This window comes from Lampris incognitus, chromosome 1 (assembly GCF_029633865.1).
Source record: "Lampris incognitus isolate fLamInc1 chromosome 1, fLamInc1.hap2, whole genome shotgun sequence".
Taxonomy (NCBI): Eukaryota; Metazoa; Chordata; class Actinopteri; order Lampriformes; family Lampridae; genus Lampris; species Lampris incognitus.
This window is the reverse complement of record NC_079211.1, coordinates 66,958,016-66,976,372: the sequence shown is the minus strand read 5'-3', so window position 1 is coordinate 66,976,372 and position 18,357 is coordinate 66,958,016. Positions and strand designations below refer to the sequence as shown.

General features: G+C 45.1%; 1 protein-coding gene across 1 annotated transcript in view; it reads left to right on the top strand.

The window, feature by feature from the left end:
- The window catches only part of fnbp1a (formin binding protein 1a), a 187,727-nt gene that overhangs the window by 85,090 nt on the left and 84,280 nt on the right, over positions 1-18,357 (top strand). Inside the window, exons 9-11 of the mRNA XM_056278074.1 lie at positions 3,157-3,303; positions 13,155-13,346; positions 18,037-18,228. Coding sequence (XP_056134049.1) covers positions 3,157-3,303; positions 13,155-13,346; positions 18,037-18,228 — 531 coding nt within the window. The remainder of the gene's footprint in view (positions 1-3,156; positions 3,304-13,154; positions 13,347-18,036; positions 18,229-18,357) is intronic.

The following is an 18,357-nucleotide window of genomic DNA, read 5'->3' as shown; positions in this document are numbered from 1 at the left end:
GTTGGAGCCGTTAGTGAGCGACTGTTGTTCTTGGAGGCTAGGCATCTTGAGTCTCCTGGGTAGAGATGAAAGGACGGCATTGTGAGTGGGAGGTAGGTGGTGTCACAGACCTCCTCCTCTGTTGAGGGATGGTTTTTCCAGTTTCGCATAGATGGCTTCCTTCACCCCTCTTTCAAACCATTTATCTTCTCTGTCCAAAATGTGTATGTTGCTGTGCTCGAAGGAGTGTGTCTTCTCCTTAGGTGTAGATAGACTGCTGAGTCTTGTCCTGAGGAGTTTGGCCTTCTGTGTTGGGCCATCCGTTTGTGTAGTGGTTGTTTGGTTTCTCCTATGTATAGGTCAGTGCAATCCTCATTGCATTGTACAGCATACACCAGATTGCTTTTCTGGGTGTGTGGTACACGGTCTTTGGGATGAACCAGTCTTTGTCGGAGTGTGTTGCTGGGTTTGAAGTATACCGGGATGCGGTGTTTGTTGAAAATTCTCCTGAGTTTCTCGGAGACCCCAGAAACATACGGGATGACTGTGCTATTCCTTCTGTTCCTTTTCTCCCCGTCGCTCACCTGGTTGGTCTTTTTGGAACGTGTTGCAGTTTTCACAAAGGTCCAACTGGGGTAGCCGCAGGTTTGTAAAGCTCCCCTCAGGTGTTTGTGTTCTCCCTGTTGGGCCTGAGTGCTGCTGGGCACATTGTCAGCTCTGTGTTGCAGAGTTCTGATGACGCTCAGTTTGTGTTCCAGAGGGTGGTGTGAGTCGTAAAGTAGATATTGGTCTGTGTGTGTAGATTTCTTGTGAACCCCAATGTGGAGGCTCCTGTCTTCCCCAATGTGGAGGTCACAGTCCAAGAAGGGCAAACTGTTGTTCTTTACATCTTCCCTTGTGAACTTAATGTTCTTGTCCACTGAGTTGATGTGTTTGGTAAACGCTTGCACCTCTTGTGTTTGGATTTTGACCCATGTGTCATCCACATATCTGAACCAGTGGCTCGGAGGTGTTCCTCTGAAGGAGTTCAGGGCCCTGTGTTCTACCTCTTCCATATATAAGTTGGCCACAATGGGCGATGCTGGTGAGCCCATTGCACAGCCGTGTTTCTGTCTGTAAAACTGGCCCCTGTATTGGAAATATGTAGTGTTCAGGCAAAGGCCCAGTATTTGGCAAATCTGGTCTGGGCTGAGGTTGGTCCTATTGTGGAGGGTGTCATCCCGTAGCAAACGTTGCCTCACAATTTCCAAAGCCTCCATGGTTGGGATGCAGGTGAATAACGAGGTCACGTCGTAGGATACCATGGTTTCATCTGGTTCCAGTTTTACACCGGGGACCTTGTTCACGAAGTCAATGGAGTTTTGGATATGGTGAGGTGTTTCGCCCACTAAAGGGGTCAAGATGTTGGCTATATGTTTGGCAATGTTGTATGTGACTGAGTTTATGCTGCTGACGATGGGCCTGAGGGGGGTTCCATCTTTAAGGATCTTAGGGAGTCCATATATGCATTGAATGTTATCTTGTGGGTAGAGACGGTGGTATTGTATCCGGTCAATGGTTCCTCCTTTCTGTAGTTTCTGTAGGTACTCTATTATTCTCCTCTTGTAACCACTAGTAGGATCGCGTCTCAGAGGTTCATAGGTGTCGGTGTCGCTGAATAATGACGTGATCTTGGCGTGGTAGTCTGTTGTGTTGAGGATCACCGTGCATCTCCCCTTATCTGCTGGAAGGATAGTGATGTTTTCATCCTTGCTCAGGGCTGTCATGGATTTCCTTTCCTACATGGTTAGGTTGGAAGGAGGGGGTTTCGCATTGGACCGAGCTGCTGATACCTTTAACCAAAGCTGTTCCGCCTCGGTTTCCGTTAGAGTTTCTGAGTCTCATCACCAGCCAGGCAGACTAGCTTGGTCTAGTCAGAAAGGCACGAACTGATGAAGCCTCTTGGATGAGAGCTGAAACGTCTTCACAGATATATACCAAGTCCAGTTGCACTTGATTCAATTCATTTGGATAACCATGACCTTGATGAATGATAACATTCACAGACATTATAGAGTATAGATTATAGATTACAGATCATAGAGTATAGTTCAGATTATAGAGTACAGATTATAGAGTATAGATTATTGAGTTTTGCAACTGTTCTCTTCTCTCTCACATCTTTTCTCTCTGAGTGCTGTCTTCTCCTTTCTCTTCTCCCATGAATTTTCTAGAGAAAGAAAACAGAAAAACTCACGTTACCTGAGTTACATGAATCATGTAACTCATGTTTTACTACATTTACCATTGAGGTTAAGAATTGTGGTTCATATCAAGTAGGTCCATCAGCAATGATTTTGCAACCAAATCATGAATGTTTACTCAATCACTTTGAGAAGTTAGCTGTTTTCAACTCTCATTCGTGAACTCGCCATGGCATCAGAGCTTCTGCGAGTTTTCCAGGGTAGCAGATGTCTGATTTGATACTCATGTTAGTTTGAGAGATTCAAGTAGCTGGAATATTCATGTCCAGATTATTTGGTAAATCAAATACAAACCCTTCCTTCGTTTTCCAATTTTCACATTTTTAAGCAATGGATAGCCCTCACAGGCAATAAAACAAAATGCATGGAAACAGTCTATTTAGAAATGATTTCAAAAGGTTTTTGGTGGAGAGGAATCTTGGCTCAGCCCCTGAAGGTTAACAGTCTAGTCAACACCGCTGGTCCCAGGTTTGATTCACAAACCTGTAAAAACACCATCAAGCACGATACTTAACCCTCGCTGCTATAGGAAGGGTTAAGTATGTGTGGAGTTAGGGTGAAGGAGAGCTGCCCTAACCCTAACTGGCTACTTGAAAGAAGTTTCCCCCATGGGCAATTAACCACGTGCATCAACAATCAGTTCCAGCGTGCAGAAATATAGAGAAAGAAATCAACATTCTTATCCCACCCAGACCACTGCAACTGTAAATATCACTGCACATATTAAATCACGTGGGACAGTCCACGGAAGACTGTTTTCTGTCCCTCATTAAGACCAATGGCAGTCCTGATGGACAAAGTTTGTTCGGCAGGTTGACAGGCAAATGGTGGGCAGCCGCATGTCTCATCTCACTCCTCTGTCCTATAGAGGCCACAGCCACAACCCTCCCTGGCTGTTCAGTGCCACATTGTGAACTGTTTTGTGTTTGTACAGCGTATTCAGGATATGGAGGAGAGGAGGATAGAGAGACTCGGAGAAGCTATGCGTTTGCTGGCAGAGGTGGAGAGGAAAGTTCTTCCAGTTGTGAGCCGATGTCTGGATGGCATGATGGATGCTGCCGACAGTATCCAGTCTAGAATGGTAAGTGACTTTTGACCTGACTCCGGGCCAGTGGTCATATCCTTGTAAACATACAGCTTTAGACACTTTTACACGATATGGGTACATTTACTCTACCACAGTGACCACCAGCACCACAGTGACATTGGCCGATTCCCATTTGTTCCACACATCTGACCCAGATCAGATGCACACGGCAGAAAGACCCATGGTATCTGGTTTCTGAAGATGAGACACAGCCCTCCTTCATATTTGGTATCAAATTCTGATTCAATTCCAACTAACAAAATCCAAGCTGAATTTGAACGCTCCGATGGGAATTTTCCTCCAGACACAACTTGTGACATCATACTCAGCGTCTCACGTCATGTCCTGGTTGGAATTACCTGGTGAAAACAAGAGCTCCGTCAGGAAAGGGGGCGGGAATAATGACTGGTCAAACAGAGGAAGGGGGTCCCTTCTCAATTCTTCAATTCTTCAATTCTTCAGATCAGATGAGTGTGCAACAGCCACGCCCATACACACTGTGTGTGTATGAACTCATGAGACCGGTTGTGCATGCCTATTCAAAATATGATTGCATATTTGCTATTGTTGGTATGATAATTGTTTATTGCTGAACTCGTAGATTTGAGTTTTGTTGCATTATGAATTATTCAGTTTCCTTCCATACGCTGTTTTCATGTGTTGCAACACTTCCACATGTTCTCAGAAACGTGAATCACTTCATCTGGACACAGTGTTTATGGACACAAATGGCTCATCATCATCTAAGTGTCCTCTTCAGTCTCACCTGACTGCAGGTACCCCACCCTCATAAACTGACTGCAGGTATCCCACCCTCATAAACTGACTGCAGGTACCCCACCCTCATAAACTCACTGCAGGTACCCCACCCTTATAAACTGACTGCAGGTACCCCACCCTTATAAACTGACTGCAGGTACCCCACCCTCATAAACTGACTGCAGGTACCCCACCCTTATAAACTGACTGCAGGTACCCCACCCTTATAAACTGACTGCAGGTACCCCACCCTCATAAACTGACTGCAGGTACCCCACCCTTCTAAACTGACTGCAGGTACCCCACCCTCATAAACTGACTGCACGTACCCCACCCTCATAAACTGACTGCAGGTACCCCACCCTTATAAACTGACTGCAGGTACCCCCACCCTTATAAACTGACTGCAGGTATCCCCACCCTTATAAACTGACTGCAGGTACCCCACCCTTACAAACTGACTGCAGGTATCTGTACTGTAGCTATTGTGCTGTTTATTAACGTATAAACTTTTTCTTTTTTGACTGTAAAACCATTTAACCTCTGTGATGATAATATGCTATACAACTAAACTTACCTTGCCTATAAGTTTATAAGGGTGGGATACCTGCAGTCAGTTTATAAGGGTGGGGTACGTGCAGTCAGTTTATAAGGGTGCGATACCTGCAGTCAGTTTATAAGGGTGGGGTACCTGCAGTCAGTTTATAAGGATGGGGTACCTGCAGTCAGGTGAGACTGAAGAGGTCACTTAGATGATGATGAAACGTTTGTCCCACTAAACGTTGTGTCCAGATGAACTGATTCAACTTTCTGTGATATGCTTACCTGGATCATTGTGCATGCATCAAGACTATTCACACTTTGTTTCACTGATGTTGTATCCCATGCACAGAAGGATTATTTATTCATTTAAAATCACCATATGAAGAAAACCTCATTCCCATTTTATTTTTGTCTCATGAAGACAGTTTGGTCAAGGAATGAATGAATGAATCAATCAATCAACTGAGCAACACCACCTGAACAGGACAGTGAAGACAGCTAGCAAGATCATTTGTGACCCTCTCCTCTTCCTCTTGGAGATTTACCATCAACGCTGTGTTCACAGAGCCTCCAGCATCCTTAAGGTCTCTGCCATCCTTCTCATAACCTGTTTTCCCTCCTGCCTCAAGTCAAGTCAATTTTATTTGTGTAGGCCAATATCACAAATTACATATTTGCCTCAAGGGGCTTTACAGCAACACAACATCCTGTCCTTATTCCCTCTCATCGGATAAGGAACAAGTCCCTTAAAAAAAACCTTTAACAGGGAGAGAAAATAGGAAGAAACCTTAGAGAGAGCAACAGAGGAGCATCTCTCTCCCAAGAGGGAGAATGTGACATGATGTTGTCTTTACATAATTTACACAACACAACATTGAAAGAGGATAACAGCATTATAATGGAATTATATAATTTATGAAGAACATAATGAGGAAGATGCCAAGCACTGCAACAGCCAGGACCAAGGCCATGCAACCAGCATCACCATGTAACAAGAAAAAAAAGTCATACATCTTAGTGAGAGAAGGACATAACATTGAAACAGGGTAACAAAATTACAGTGGTACTGGAAAGTTTGGGAACCTTTAGAATTTTCTATTTTTCTGCATAAATATGACCTAAAACACCATCAGATTTTCACTTCTTCTTCAAGGCCTCCTTGTTAGCGAGGGTTGCCAGCACCATCAGCATGGCATGCTTGCCAAACAAGTCTCCTCCAGTTCTTTCTGTGGCCTGAGCTGATCTTGTTGCGTCCAATATTTTCAGACTAAGCCATTCTCTGATGTCATCATGATAATGCCTTTTTGGTCGGCCTCTCTTTGCTGGTGTAGTTCCCAAAATCGTTGCCTTCATTAATTTACTTCCACCTGGACGACAGGTATGCCCAAAGAATGATCGCTTTCTTTTCATTATATGTGCCATTAGTTCTCTTTTTGTTCCTAATTCATCAAGGATGCTCGCATTTGTTCGTTTCTCAGTGCAACTTATTCAAAACATCCTACGATAAAGCCACATCTCTGCAGCCTCAATCCTGTTTACCATTGTTTTCTTCAATGTCCAACTTTCAGCTCCGTATGACGACACTGGCCAGACGAGTGCTTTAAGTAGACTGACTTTCACTTCTTTTCTTACTAACTATCTTTCCATATTGGTACCATCTCCATCAGTCTTTCCTTTGCTAGGGTAATTCTGATTTTTATGTCATCTGTATAGTCACCATAATTTTTCTTAATTGAACCCAAGTATTTGAAGCGCTCTAGATGTTGTACATCTTGTCTATCTGATTCACCCACTTTCATGCACTGTCTTTCACATTCAAACTGACTAACCTCCTTTTCCCTGCCTCATTTACTTGACTCAACATTTCGTTTGGATCTTGCTGTCCATCAGCTGCTAGTACCGTGTCATCTGCAAATCTAAGATTGCTTATCTTATAACCACCTATGCTCACTCTGTATTCATCTATATCTGCCTCACTCATCACTTGTTCTGTGTCTAGTGTGGCGATATAATGCAACCTTGACGTACACCCTTCTCTATTGGAAAAGCTTCTGTGTTGTCACCATTCCATCTCACCACTGCTGTCTGGCCAATATATAGACCTTGAAGTAGCGCAACGAACGAGGTGTCTAGGGAAACCCATTTCCAGCATGGTGTTAAAGAGCTGTGCGTGGCTTACTGAATCAAATGCCTTTGAATAATCAATGAAAATCAGCAGTGCCTTATTATCTGTGTAGGATGCCTTTTCAATGAGTGTTTGCAGTGTTACCAGCATTTCTGTACACCCTCGTCCTCGTCTGTGACCTGCTTGCTCATCTGATACCTCTGTTTCCATCTTGTTTATCATTCTGTCTGACAAGATGGATAGCGTGATTTTACTTGCGTGACTAATGAGGCTTATTGTACGATAGTTTGCACAGTCTTTGCTGCATCCAGATTTTCACACATGTCCTAAAAGTAGATAAAGAGAACCTACTTAAACAAATGAGACAAAAATATTATACTTATTTATTGAGGAAAATGATCCAATATTACATATCTATGAGTGGCAAAAGTATGTGAACCTTTGCTTTCAGTATCTGGTGTGACCCCCCCCCCCCCCGTGCAGCAAAAACTGCAACTAAACGTTTCTGGTAGCTGTTGATCAGTCCTGCACATGGGCTTGGAGAAATTGTAGCCCATCCCTCCGTACAGAACAACTTCTACTCTGGGATGTTGGTGGGTTTCCTCACATGAACTGCTGCTTCAGGTCCTTCCACAACATTTTCATTGGATTAAGGTCAGGACTTTGACTTGGCTATTCCAAAACATTAACTTTATTCTTCTTTAACCATTCTTTGGTAGAAGGACTTGTGTGCTTAGGGTCGTTGTCTTGCTGCATGACCCATGTTCTCTTGAGATTCAGTTCACGGACAGATGTCCTGACGTTTTCCTTAAGAATTTGCTGGTATAATTCAGAATTCTTTGTTCCATCAATGGTGGCAAGCCGTCCTGGCCCAGATGCAGCAGAACAGGCCCAAAGCATGATACTACCACCACCGTGTTTCACAGATGGGGTAAGGTTCTTCTGCTGGAATGCAGTGTTTTCCTTTCTCCAAACATGACGCTTCTCATTTAAACCAAAAAGTTCTGTTTTGGTCTCATCCGTCCACAGAACATTTTTCCAGTAGCCTTCTGGCTTGTCCACGTGATCTTTAGCAAATTGCAGACGGGCAGCAATGTTCTTGTTGGAGAGCAGTGGCTTTCTCCTTGCAACCCTGCCATGCACACCATTGTTGTTCAGTGTTCTCCTGAAGGTGGACTCATGAACATTGACATTAGCCAATGTCAGAGAGACCTTTAGTTGCTTAGACGATACCCTGGGCTCCTTTGTGACCTGGCCGACTATTACACGCCTTGCTCTGGGAGTGATCTTTGATGGTCGACCACTCCTGGTGAGGGTAACAATGGTCTTGAATTTCCTTCATTTGTACACAATCTGTCTGACTGTGGATTGGTGGAGTCCAAACTCTTTAGAGATGGTTTTGTAACCTTTTCCAGCCTGATCAGCATCAACGCTTTTTCTGAAGTCCTCAGAAATCTCCTTTTTTTCTTTCCATGATACACTTCCACAAACATTTGTTATGAAAATCAGACTTTGATAGATCATCATCATCATCATCATCAGTTCCGTAACCTATGGAGGTCATAGGAGCACAGCTGATGCCTATCCATTGCAGCTCTCCTCGCCTCCACTACGCTCATCTGTAGCCATTCTCCGACGTTGCTTACCCAGGATTTTCTTGGTCTCCCTCTCTTCCTAGTCCCTTCTACCAGGCCTTGCAGGATGTCCTTTGCAAGTGTCCTGTCTGTTCTTAAACGTGCCCAAACCAGTTTAATTTCCTTTTTTTTACCATTGTCAGTAAACTATCATGGTGACCAATAGCTTCCTTAACTCTGTTCAGCACTTCAATGTTGGTGACACGCACTGTGTATGGGATTTGCAGCATTCTTTTATATGCTCTAAGTTCTAAATTCAAAGATAGATGATAGAGCCCTGTTCATTAAATAAAACAGGCGCCCACTCACACCTGATTGTCATCCCATTGATTGAAAACACCTGACTCTAATTTCACCTTCAAATTAACTGCTAATCCTAGAGGTTCACATACTTTTGTCACTCACATAATATGTAATATTGAATATGTTTCCTTAATAAATAAATGACCAAGTATAATATTTTTGTCTCATTTGTTTAATTGGGTTCTCTGTATCTACTTTTAGAACTTGTGTGAAAATCTGATGATGTTTTAGGTCATATTTATGCAGAAATATAGACAATTCTAAAGGGTTCACAAACTTTCAAGTACCACTGTATATGGATTTATCAGATATATACAAAGAAAATGTGATGAGGAGGATACCAAGCAGCGTCCAGGTGGTGACCATCATCACCATGGAGACCTGGGAGGAGGACAGACTGCATGTGCACTCAAGGGAGACTTACATCACACCCTTCACACACAGAAGAAGAGAAAGGAGATGACATCATTTAGAGAGAGAGAGAGAGAGAAAATACATGTGAGAGAAGAGAACAGTTTGCAATAGTTATTAATCATTCATTCATTCATTCATTCATTCATTCATCATCAGCCAATTCTCCGGGATCGGATCGCAGGGGCAGCAAGCTAAGTAGGGCACTCCATACGTCCCTCTCCCCAGCAATGCCATCCAGTTCCTCGTGGGGGATCCCAAGGCATTCCCAGGCAGACTGGACATGTAGTTCCTCCAGCGTGTTCTGGGTCTACTCCAGGGTCTCCTCCCAGTTGGCTGGGCCTGGTAAACCTCCAAAGGAAGGTGCCCAGGAGGCATCCTAATCAGATGCCCAAACCATCTCAACTGGCTCCTTTCGATGCGAAGCAGCAGCAGCTCTACTTCAAGCTCTCTCCAGATATCCAAGCTCCTCACCCTATCTCTAAGGCTGAGCCCAGAAACCCTACGGAGGGAACTCATTTCAGCCACTTGTATCTGCGATCTCACCCTTTTGGTCACTGCCCAAAACTCATCACCACAGGTGAGGTTTGGAACGAAGATTGACTGGTAAATTGAGAGTTTTGCCTTCCAGCTCAGCTCCCTCTTCACCACAATGGTCAAGTACAACGTCTGCATTACTGCTGATGCTGCACCAATCTGCCTGTCAATCTCCCACTTCATCCTACCCTCACTCGTGAACAAGACCCCGAGATACTTGAACTCCTTCACTTGAGGCAACAATTCATACCCAACCCCGAGGGAGCAATCCATCATTTTCTGGTAGAGAACCATGGCCTCAGACTTGGAGGTGCTGACTCTCATCCTGGCCATTTCACACTCAGCTGCAAACCACCCCAGTGCACACTGGAGGTCACGTTCGGATGAAGCCAACAAAACCACATCATCTGTGAAGAGCAGAGATACAATTTGGAGGTTTCCTAAATGTACACACTCCTCACCTTGGCTGCGCCTTGAGATCCTGTCCATGAATATCACAAACAGAATCGGAGACAAGGGACAACCTTGGCGGAGTTTGACACCCACTGAAAACGCGTTTGACTTTGTGCCAATAATGCGGACACAGCTTTCACTTTGGTTATACAAGGACCGGATAGTTATTAGTCATAATCAGTTAAGTCATCAATTAGTCATAATCTATATGCTATAATCTCGTCAGCAGAACAGTGCTTGGTAAATTCATTGAGACAGAAACCGACCCACAATGCAGTACATGTTGTGAAGCACTCAATTTAAAAGCAACTAATTGTAAACTAAGGCAAAAAGATGAGTTTTAAGTTTGGATTTAAAGGACTCAACAGACTCTAATGGTCTGATGGCAGCAGGCAGGTTATTCCACAACAATGGAGCCCGATAGGAAAAGGCCCTGCTGCCACCAGCTGACTTCTTTTTAACTTTGGGTACACACAGGAGCCCTGTATTTTGAGAGCGAAGAGCTCGAGATGGCATGTAAGGTTTAAGGAGATCAGACAGGTAGGATGGAGCAAGCCCATTTAGGGTTTTATAAGTCAGCAGAAGCACCTTGTATTCTGATCTAACATGGATAGGAAGCCAATGAAGGGAGGCAAGAATTGGTGTAATATGGTCAAATGTCCTAGTTTTAGTTAGGATTCTAGCAGCAGCATTCTGAACCATCTGAAGACTTTTAGTACTAGAATGTGACAGACCTGAGAACAGTACATTACAGTAGTCAAGTCTGGATGAAACAAACACATGTATTATAATCTCTGCATCAGCCATGGAGAGAAAAGACCGAATTTTAGCTATGTTACGTAAGTGAAAAAAGGCAGTCTTGGTGATTCCTTTAATGTGCTTATCAAAGGAAAGGCTGGGATTAAACGTAACACCAAGATATTTGGCTGCCACACTTTGTGAAACCACAGAGTTGTCGATTGTTATTGTTACTTGATTAAATTGGTGTCTGTGTCTAGCAGGGCCAATGACCAGCATCTCGGTTTTATCCAAATTTAAAAGCAGAAGATTTAGTGACATCCAATTCTTCAAAGCACCCAAGCATGCCTCTAAATTAATCGTTTGAGTACGATCATCAGCCATTATAGGCACATACAACTGAGTATCTTCAGAATACCAATGGAAATTTATTCCATAACTGTGTATAATTTGGCCAAGAGGTGAAATATGAAAAGAGAAAAGTACAGGGTCAAGAATTGAGCCCTGAGGCACACCATATTTAACGCCAGAGAATTTTGATGTAATATTACTATAGTATACACAATGTGTTCTTCCAGATAAGTAGGACTTCAGCCAAGAGAGAGCTAAGCCAGAGACACCAAAATTACAATTTAATTTGTCCAATAGTTTGGATAATGGAATGGGAAAAAAAGTGATCAATGGTGTCAAAGGCTGCACTGAGGTCCGGTAATAGAAGCACAGAAGTGGAATCAGAGTCCATAGCTATTAAAAGCTCGTTCATCAATCTGGTCAGAGCAGACAGTAAACATAAGATAGCATTGGGGATTGCTTTAGTTTTGGATATAAATGTGATACGAGTGCCAATCAAATCATATCTAAGGCAGAAATTCTCACATGACAAGATACTGCTACTGATATCAGCTAAGTGAATCACTGACCAAATACCTTTCTCCATCCACTTCTTGTTGTACAGCGACTTGTTTCTAACCATCATGTATCTGCTATTTCACATCGGACTGTTTCTTACCGTGATGTATCTGTTATTCCATATTGGAGTGTTGAGAGGGCTGAAATTATGATTGTTTGAAAGTTTCCAATTCAAAAGGACCTGCTGGTGAAAAAGTGATAATTTATCTGGAAGTCTTTGAATAGTGAAATCGTATTTGAATAAGAATTCTATACCTCCAAATTTATTGAACATTACTCTTGGAATATGGTACCCAAAGTTGTTATTCAGAAACGATTTTAACCAATTGAATTTCAGGGTTCTGTTCATGAAATCAAAATCAATGGCTTATAGGCCTCCATCTTTACATGCTTTGGTCACCTCTGCTCTCTTAACATAATGAATTTTCCTCTTCCAAATGTAATCAAAATTAACCTGATTGATCTTTTAATGGCTCTGTTAGGGATAGCAATTGACTATGCTGGGTAGATGGACCTTGAGATACTTTCCATTTCAGTTAAAAAGATTCGACCGAATAAGCTAATGTCTTTCAGTAGAGACATTACATTTGCTAATGTTAATTCCACGTATGTGTGACTGTACCCTAAGACCTAAATGAAGACTCTGTGCCAAAATGTTGGTCTGTTAAATGCCATTTTACCAACTAGAGTAAAGTCTCTAAACTTCCCATAAAGGCTTTAGTGAACAGAACACTTAGTTCATCTATTTCTTAAATATTTAACATCTCATGAGCTTAAAAACATTAACCCTGACTTCCTGGGTCATGATATTGGTATCAGGGTCATGGTTTGGGGGCTGGGTTACAGTTTGGGGGTGGGGTCATGGTTTGTGGTTAGATCTTGTACTACATTACAATACATTACATTACAGTTATTTAGCCAAAGCTTTTATCCAAAGCGACTTACAATAAGTGCATCATTTAATGTAGGCGGTCAGGAGAACTACTAGTCATCAGAGGTCAGAAGTGCATATCCTCTCTAAACAAGCATCTAAGAGCAAAACCAGTGCTAAAGTAAAAGCACGGGAAAGAGGTTTTTTTTAATGAGTGAATACAATAAGTAGTAAGAACAAGTAACAGGGTAGTAGTTCTTGAAGAGGTGAATTTTCAACCTGCCTGCGCCGAAAGATAGGCAGCAACTCTGCTGTCCTGATATCACTGGGGAGTTCAGTCCACCACTATGGGGCCAGGACAGAGAAGAACCATGACCGGGTCGATCAGCAGCAAGGGCCTCTGAGTGATGGGGCAACAGGCGTCCCGAGGCAGCAGAGCGAAGTGGCCGGGGGGGGGGGGGGGTAGGGCTTGACCATGGCCTGGAGATAGGAAGGAGCTGTTCCTTTCACTGCCCTGTAGGCTAGCACCAGAATCTTACTAATGGTGTCTGTTGGTCTCCAGGATACACGGCAGGTGGTGGACGTTTATAAATCCGGCTTTGAGCCCCCAGGTGACATTGAGTTTGAGGATTTCAGTGCCACCATGAGACGCAGCATTTCTGAGTCCAGTTATCTGGACAACCGAGCTGAAGGACGAAGATACTGTAGAAGAACCAGCCGAGGGAAACTATGGCCTTTCACTCGCAAGAACAGGGTAAATGCAAACACACACACACACACAAACACACACACACACACACACAGCCTGCACCAACATTCTTCTGCTAGGCAGTCTGATGAGTCTGCATCAACATGTTTCTGCTAGGCAGTCTAATAAGCTTGCACCAACATGTTTCTGCTAGGCAGTCTGACGAGTCAGCACCAACATGTTTCTGGTAGGCAGTCTGATGAGCTTGCACCAACATGTTTCTGCTAGGCAGTCTGATGAGCCTGCACCAACATGTTTCTGCTAGGCAGTCTGATGAGCTTGCACCAACATGTTTCTGGCAGGCAGTATGATGAGTCTGTACCAACATGTTTCTGCTAGGCAGTCTGATGAGCTTGCACCAATATGTTTCTGCTAGGCAGTCTGATGAGCCTGCACCAACATGTTTCTGCTAGACAGTCTGGCGAGTCTGCACCAACATGTTTCTGCAAGGCAGTCTGACGAGTCTGCACCAACATGTTTCTGCTAGGCAGTCTGAGGAGTCTGCACCAACATGTTTCTGCTAGGCAGTCTAATGAGCCTGCACCAACATGTTTCTGCTAGGCAGTGTGACGAGTCTGCACCAACATGTTTCTGGTAGGCAGTCTGACGAGTCTGCACCAACATGCTTCTGCTAGGCAGTCTGATGAGCTTGCACCAACATGTTTCTGCTAGGCAGTCTGACGAGTCTGCACCAACATGTTTCTGCTGGGCAGGGTGACGAGCCTGCACCAACATGCTTCTGCTAGGCTGTGTGACAAGCCTGCACCAACATGTTTCTGCTAGGCAGTGTGACGAGCCTGCACCAACATGTTTCTACTAGGCAGTCTGATGAGCCTGCACCAACATGTTTCTGCTAGGCAGTCTGACGCGTCTGCACCGACATGTTTCTGCAAGGCAGTCTGACGAGCCTGCACCGACATGTTTCTGCTAGGCAGTGTGACAAGCCTGCACCGACATGTTTCTGCTAGGCAGTGTAATGAGCCTGCACCAACATGCTTCTATTAGACAGGGTGATGAGTCTGCACAAACATGTTTCTGCTAGGCAGTCTGAGGAGCTTGCACCAACATGTTTCTGCTAGGCAGTGTGATGAGCCTGCACCAACATGTGTCTGCTAGGCAGTGTGACGAGCCTGCACCAACATGTTTCTGCTAGATAGTCTGATGAGCTTGCACCAACATGTTTCTGCTAGGCAGTCTGAGGAGCTTGCACCAACATGTTTCTGCTAGGCAGTGTGATGAGCCTGCACCAACATGTTTCTGCTAGGCAGTGTGACGAGCCTGCACCAACATGCTTCTGCTAGGCAGTGTGACAAGCCTGCACCAACATGCTTCTGCTAGGCAGTGTGACGAGCCTGCACCAACATGTTTCTACTAGGCAGTCTGATGAGCCTGCACCAACATGTTTCTGTTAGGCAGTGTGACGAGTCTGCACCAACAGTTTCTGCTAGGCAGTCTGACGAGCCTGCACCAACATGCTTCTGCTAGGCATTGTGAAGAGCCTGCACCAACATGCTTCCGCGAGGCAGTCTGACTAGTCTGCACCAACATGTTTCTGCTAGGCAGTGTGACGAGCCTGCACCAACATGCTTCTACTAGACAGTGTGATGAATCTGCACAAACATGTTTCTGCTAGGCAGTCTGACGAGTCTGCACCAACATGCTTCTACTAGACAGTTTGAAGAATCTGCACAAACATGTTTCTGCTAGGCAGTGTGACGAGTCTGCACAAACATGTTTCTGCTAGGCAGTGTGACGAGTCTGCACAAACATATTTCTGCTAGGCAGTCTGACGAGTCTGCACCAACATGTTTCTGCTAGGCAGTCTGATGAGCTTGCACCAACATGTTTCTGCTAGTTAGTCTAATGAGCCTGCACCAACATGTTTCTGCTGGGCAGTGTGACGAGTCTGCACCAAAATGTTTCTGCTAGGCAGTCTGATGAGTCTGCACCAACATGTTTCTGCTAGGCAGTCTGACGAGTCTGCACCAACATGTTTCTGGTAGGAAGTGTGATGAGCCTGCACCAACATGTTTCTGCTAGGCAGTGTGACGAGTCTGCACCAACATAATTCTGCTAGGCAGTGTGATGAGCCTGCACCAACATGCTTCTGCTAGGCCGTGTGACGAGCCTGCACCAACATGTTTCTGCTAGGCAGTCTGATGAGCCTCACCAACATGTTTCTGCTAGGCAGTCTGACGAGCTTGCACCAACATGTTTCTGCTAGGCAGTCTGATGAGCCTGCACCAACATGTTTCTGCTAGGCAGTCTGATGAGCTTGCACCAACATGTTTCTGGCAGGCAGTATGATGAGTCTGTACCAACATGTTTCTGCTAGGCAGTCTGATGAGCTTGCACCAATATGTTTCTGCTAGGCAGTCTGATGAGCCTGCACCAACATGTTTCTGCTAGACAGTCTGACGAGTCTGCACCAACATGTTTCTGCAAGGCAGTCTGACGAGTCTGCACCAACATGTTTCTGCTAGGCAGTCTGAGGAGTCTGCACCAACATGTTTCTGCTAGGCAGTCTAATGAGCCTGCACCAACATGTTTCTGCTAGGCAGTGTGACGAGTCTGCACCAACATGTTTCTGGTAGGCAGTCTGACGAGTCTGCACCAACATGCTTCTGCTAGGCAGTCTGATGAGCTTGCACCAACATGTTTCTGCTAGGCAGTCTGACGAGTCTGCACCAACATGTTTCTGCTGGGCAGGGTGACGAGCCTGCACCAACATGCTTCTGCTAGGCTGTGTGACAAGCCTGCACCAACATGTTTCTGCTAGGCAGTGTGACGAGCCTGCACCAACATGTTTCTACTAGGCAGTCTGATGAGCCTGCACCAACATGTTTCTGCTAGGCAGTCTGACGCGTCTGCACCGACATGTTTCTGCAAGGCAGTCTGACGAGCCTGCACCGACATGTTTCTGCTAGGCAGTGTGACAAGCCTGCACCGACATGTTTCTGCTAGGCAGTGTAATGAGCCTGCACCAACATGCTTCTATTAGACAGGGTGATGAGTCTGCACAAACATGTTTCTGCTAGGCAGTCTGAGGAGCTTGCACCAACATGTTTCTGCTAGGCATTGTGATGAGCCTGCACCAACATGTGTCTGCTAGGCAGTGTGACGAGCCTGCACCAACATGTTTCTGCTAGATAGTCTGATGAGCTTACACCAACATGTTTCTGCTAGGCAGTCTGAGGAGCTTGCACCAACATGTTTCTGCTAGGCAGTGTGATGAGCCTGCACCAACATGTTTCTGCTAGGCAGTGTGACGAGCCTGCACCAACATGCTTCTGCTAGGCAGTGTGACAAGCCTGCACCAACATGCTTCTGCTAGGCAGTGTGACGAGCCTGCACCAACATGTTTCTACTAGGCAGTCTGATGAGCCTGCACCAACATGTTTCTGTTAGGCAGTGTGACGAGTCTGCACCAACAGTTTCTGCTAGGCAGTCTGACGAGCCTGCACCAACATGCTTCTGCTAGGCATTGTGAAGAGCCTGCACCAACATGCTTCCGCGAGGCAGTCTGACTAGTCTGCACCAACATGTTTCTGCTAGGCAGTGTGACGAGCCTGCACCAACATGCTTCTACTAGACAGTGTGATGAATCTGCACAAACATGTTTCTGCTAGGCAGTCTGACGAGTCTGCACCAACATGCTTCTACTAGACAGTTTGAAGAATCTGCACAAACATGTTTCTGCTAGGCAGTGTGACGAGTCTGCACAAACATGTTTCTGCTAGGCAGTGTGACGAGTCTGCACAAACATATTTCTGCTAGGCAGTCTGACGAGTCTGCACCAACATGTTTCTGCTAGGCAGTCTGATGAGCTTGCACCAACATGTTTCTGCTAGTTAGTCTAATGAGCCTGCACCAACATGTTTCTGCTGGGCAGTGTGACGAGTCTGCACCAACATGTTTCTGCTAGGCAGTCTGATGAGTCTGCACCAACATGTTTCTGCTAGGCAGTCTGACGAGTCTGCACCAACATGTTTCTGGTAGGAAGTGTGATGAGCCTGCACCAACATGTTTCTGCTAGGCAGTGTGACGAGTCTGCACCAACATAATTCTGCTAGGCAGTGTGATGAGCCTGCACCAACATGCTTCTGCTAGGCAGTGTGACGAGCCTGCACCAACATGTTTCTGCTAGGCAGTCTGATGAGCCTCACCAACATGTTTCTGCTAGGCAGTCTGACGAGCCTCACTAACATGCTTCTGCTAGGCAGTGTGATGAGCCTGCACCAACATGTTTCTGCTAGGCAGTCTGACGAGCCTACACCAACATGTTTCTGCAAGGCAGTGTGATGAGCCTGCACCAACATGTTTCTGCTAGGCAGTGTGACGAGCCTGCGCTAACCTGTTTCTGCTAGGCAGTGTGACGAGCCTTCACCAACATGTTCCTCCTAGGCAATGTAATGAGCCTGCACCTACATGTTTCTTCTAGGCAGTCTGACAAGCCTGCACCAACATGTTCCTGTTAAGCAGTCTGACAAGCCTTTTAAAACATGTTCCTGCTAGGCAGTGTGACGAGCCTGCACCAACATGTTCCTGCTAGGCAGTCTGACAAGCCTGCACCAACAAGCACACACACACACAGAAATGCAGGTGAAATCTCACTCAGCAGTAATTTAGCAGATTACAGAAAATGACTTCCTATCGCTCCTTCTTCTCTCTCTCCTATTCTTATGTTTTTATCTAGCTGATGACCCTACTCCCCTCACCCCATCAGCCCCCCCCTCCCCCACCAACCTCCCCCTCCCCAGGGGGTGTGGCCAGTAGTACGCAGTCTGCACCTCCTCCTACGAGAGAGCCAATCACACAGCGGCTTAACAATCTCATGACCTCTGGCTCCAAAACCAGGAAGCAGTGTCTGCGCAGCCTTAAGAGAGGGGTATACAGACACACACACACACACGCACACACACAAGGGGCAAATTTTGCACAAATGTACAGAGGAAATTTTATTCCAATATAAAAATTAAGAGACAATAGTAAATCAATTATTTTTACCTACTCTTTA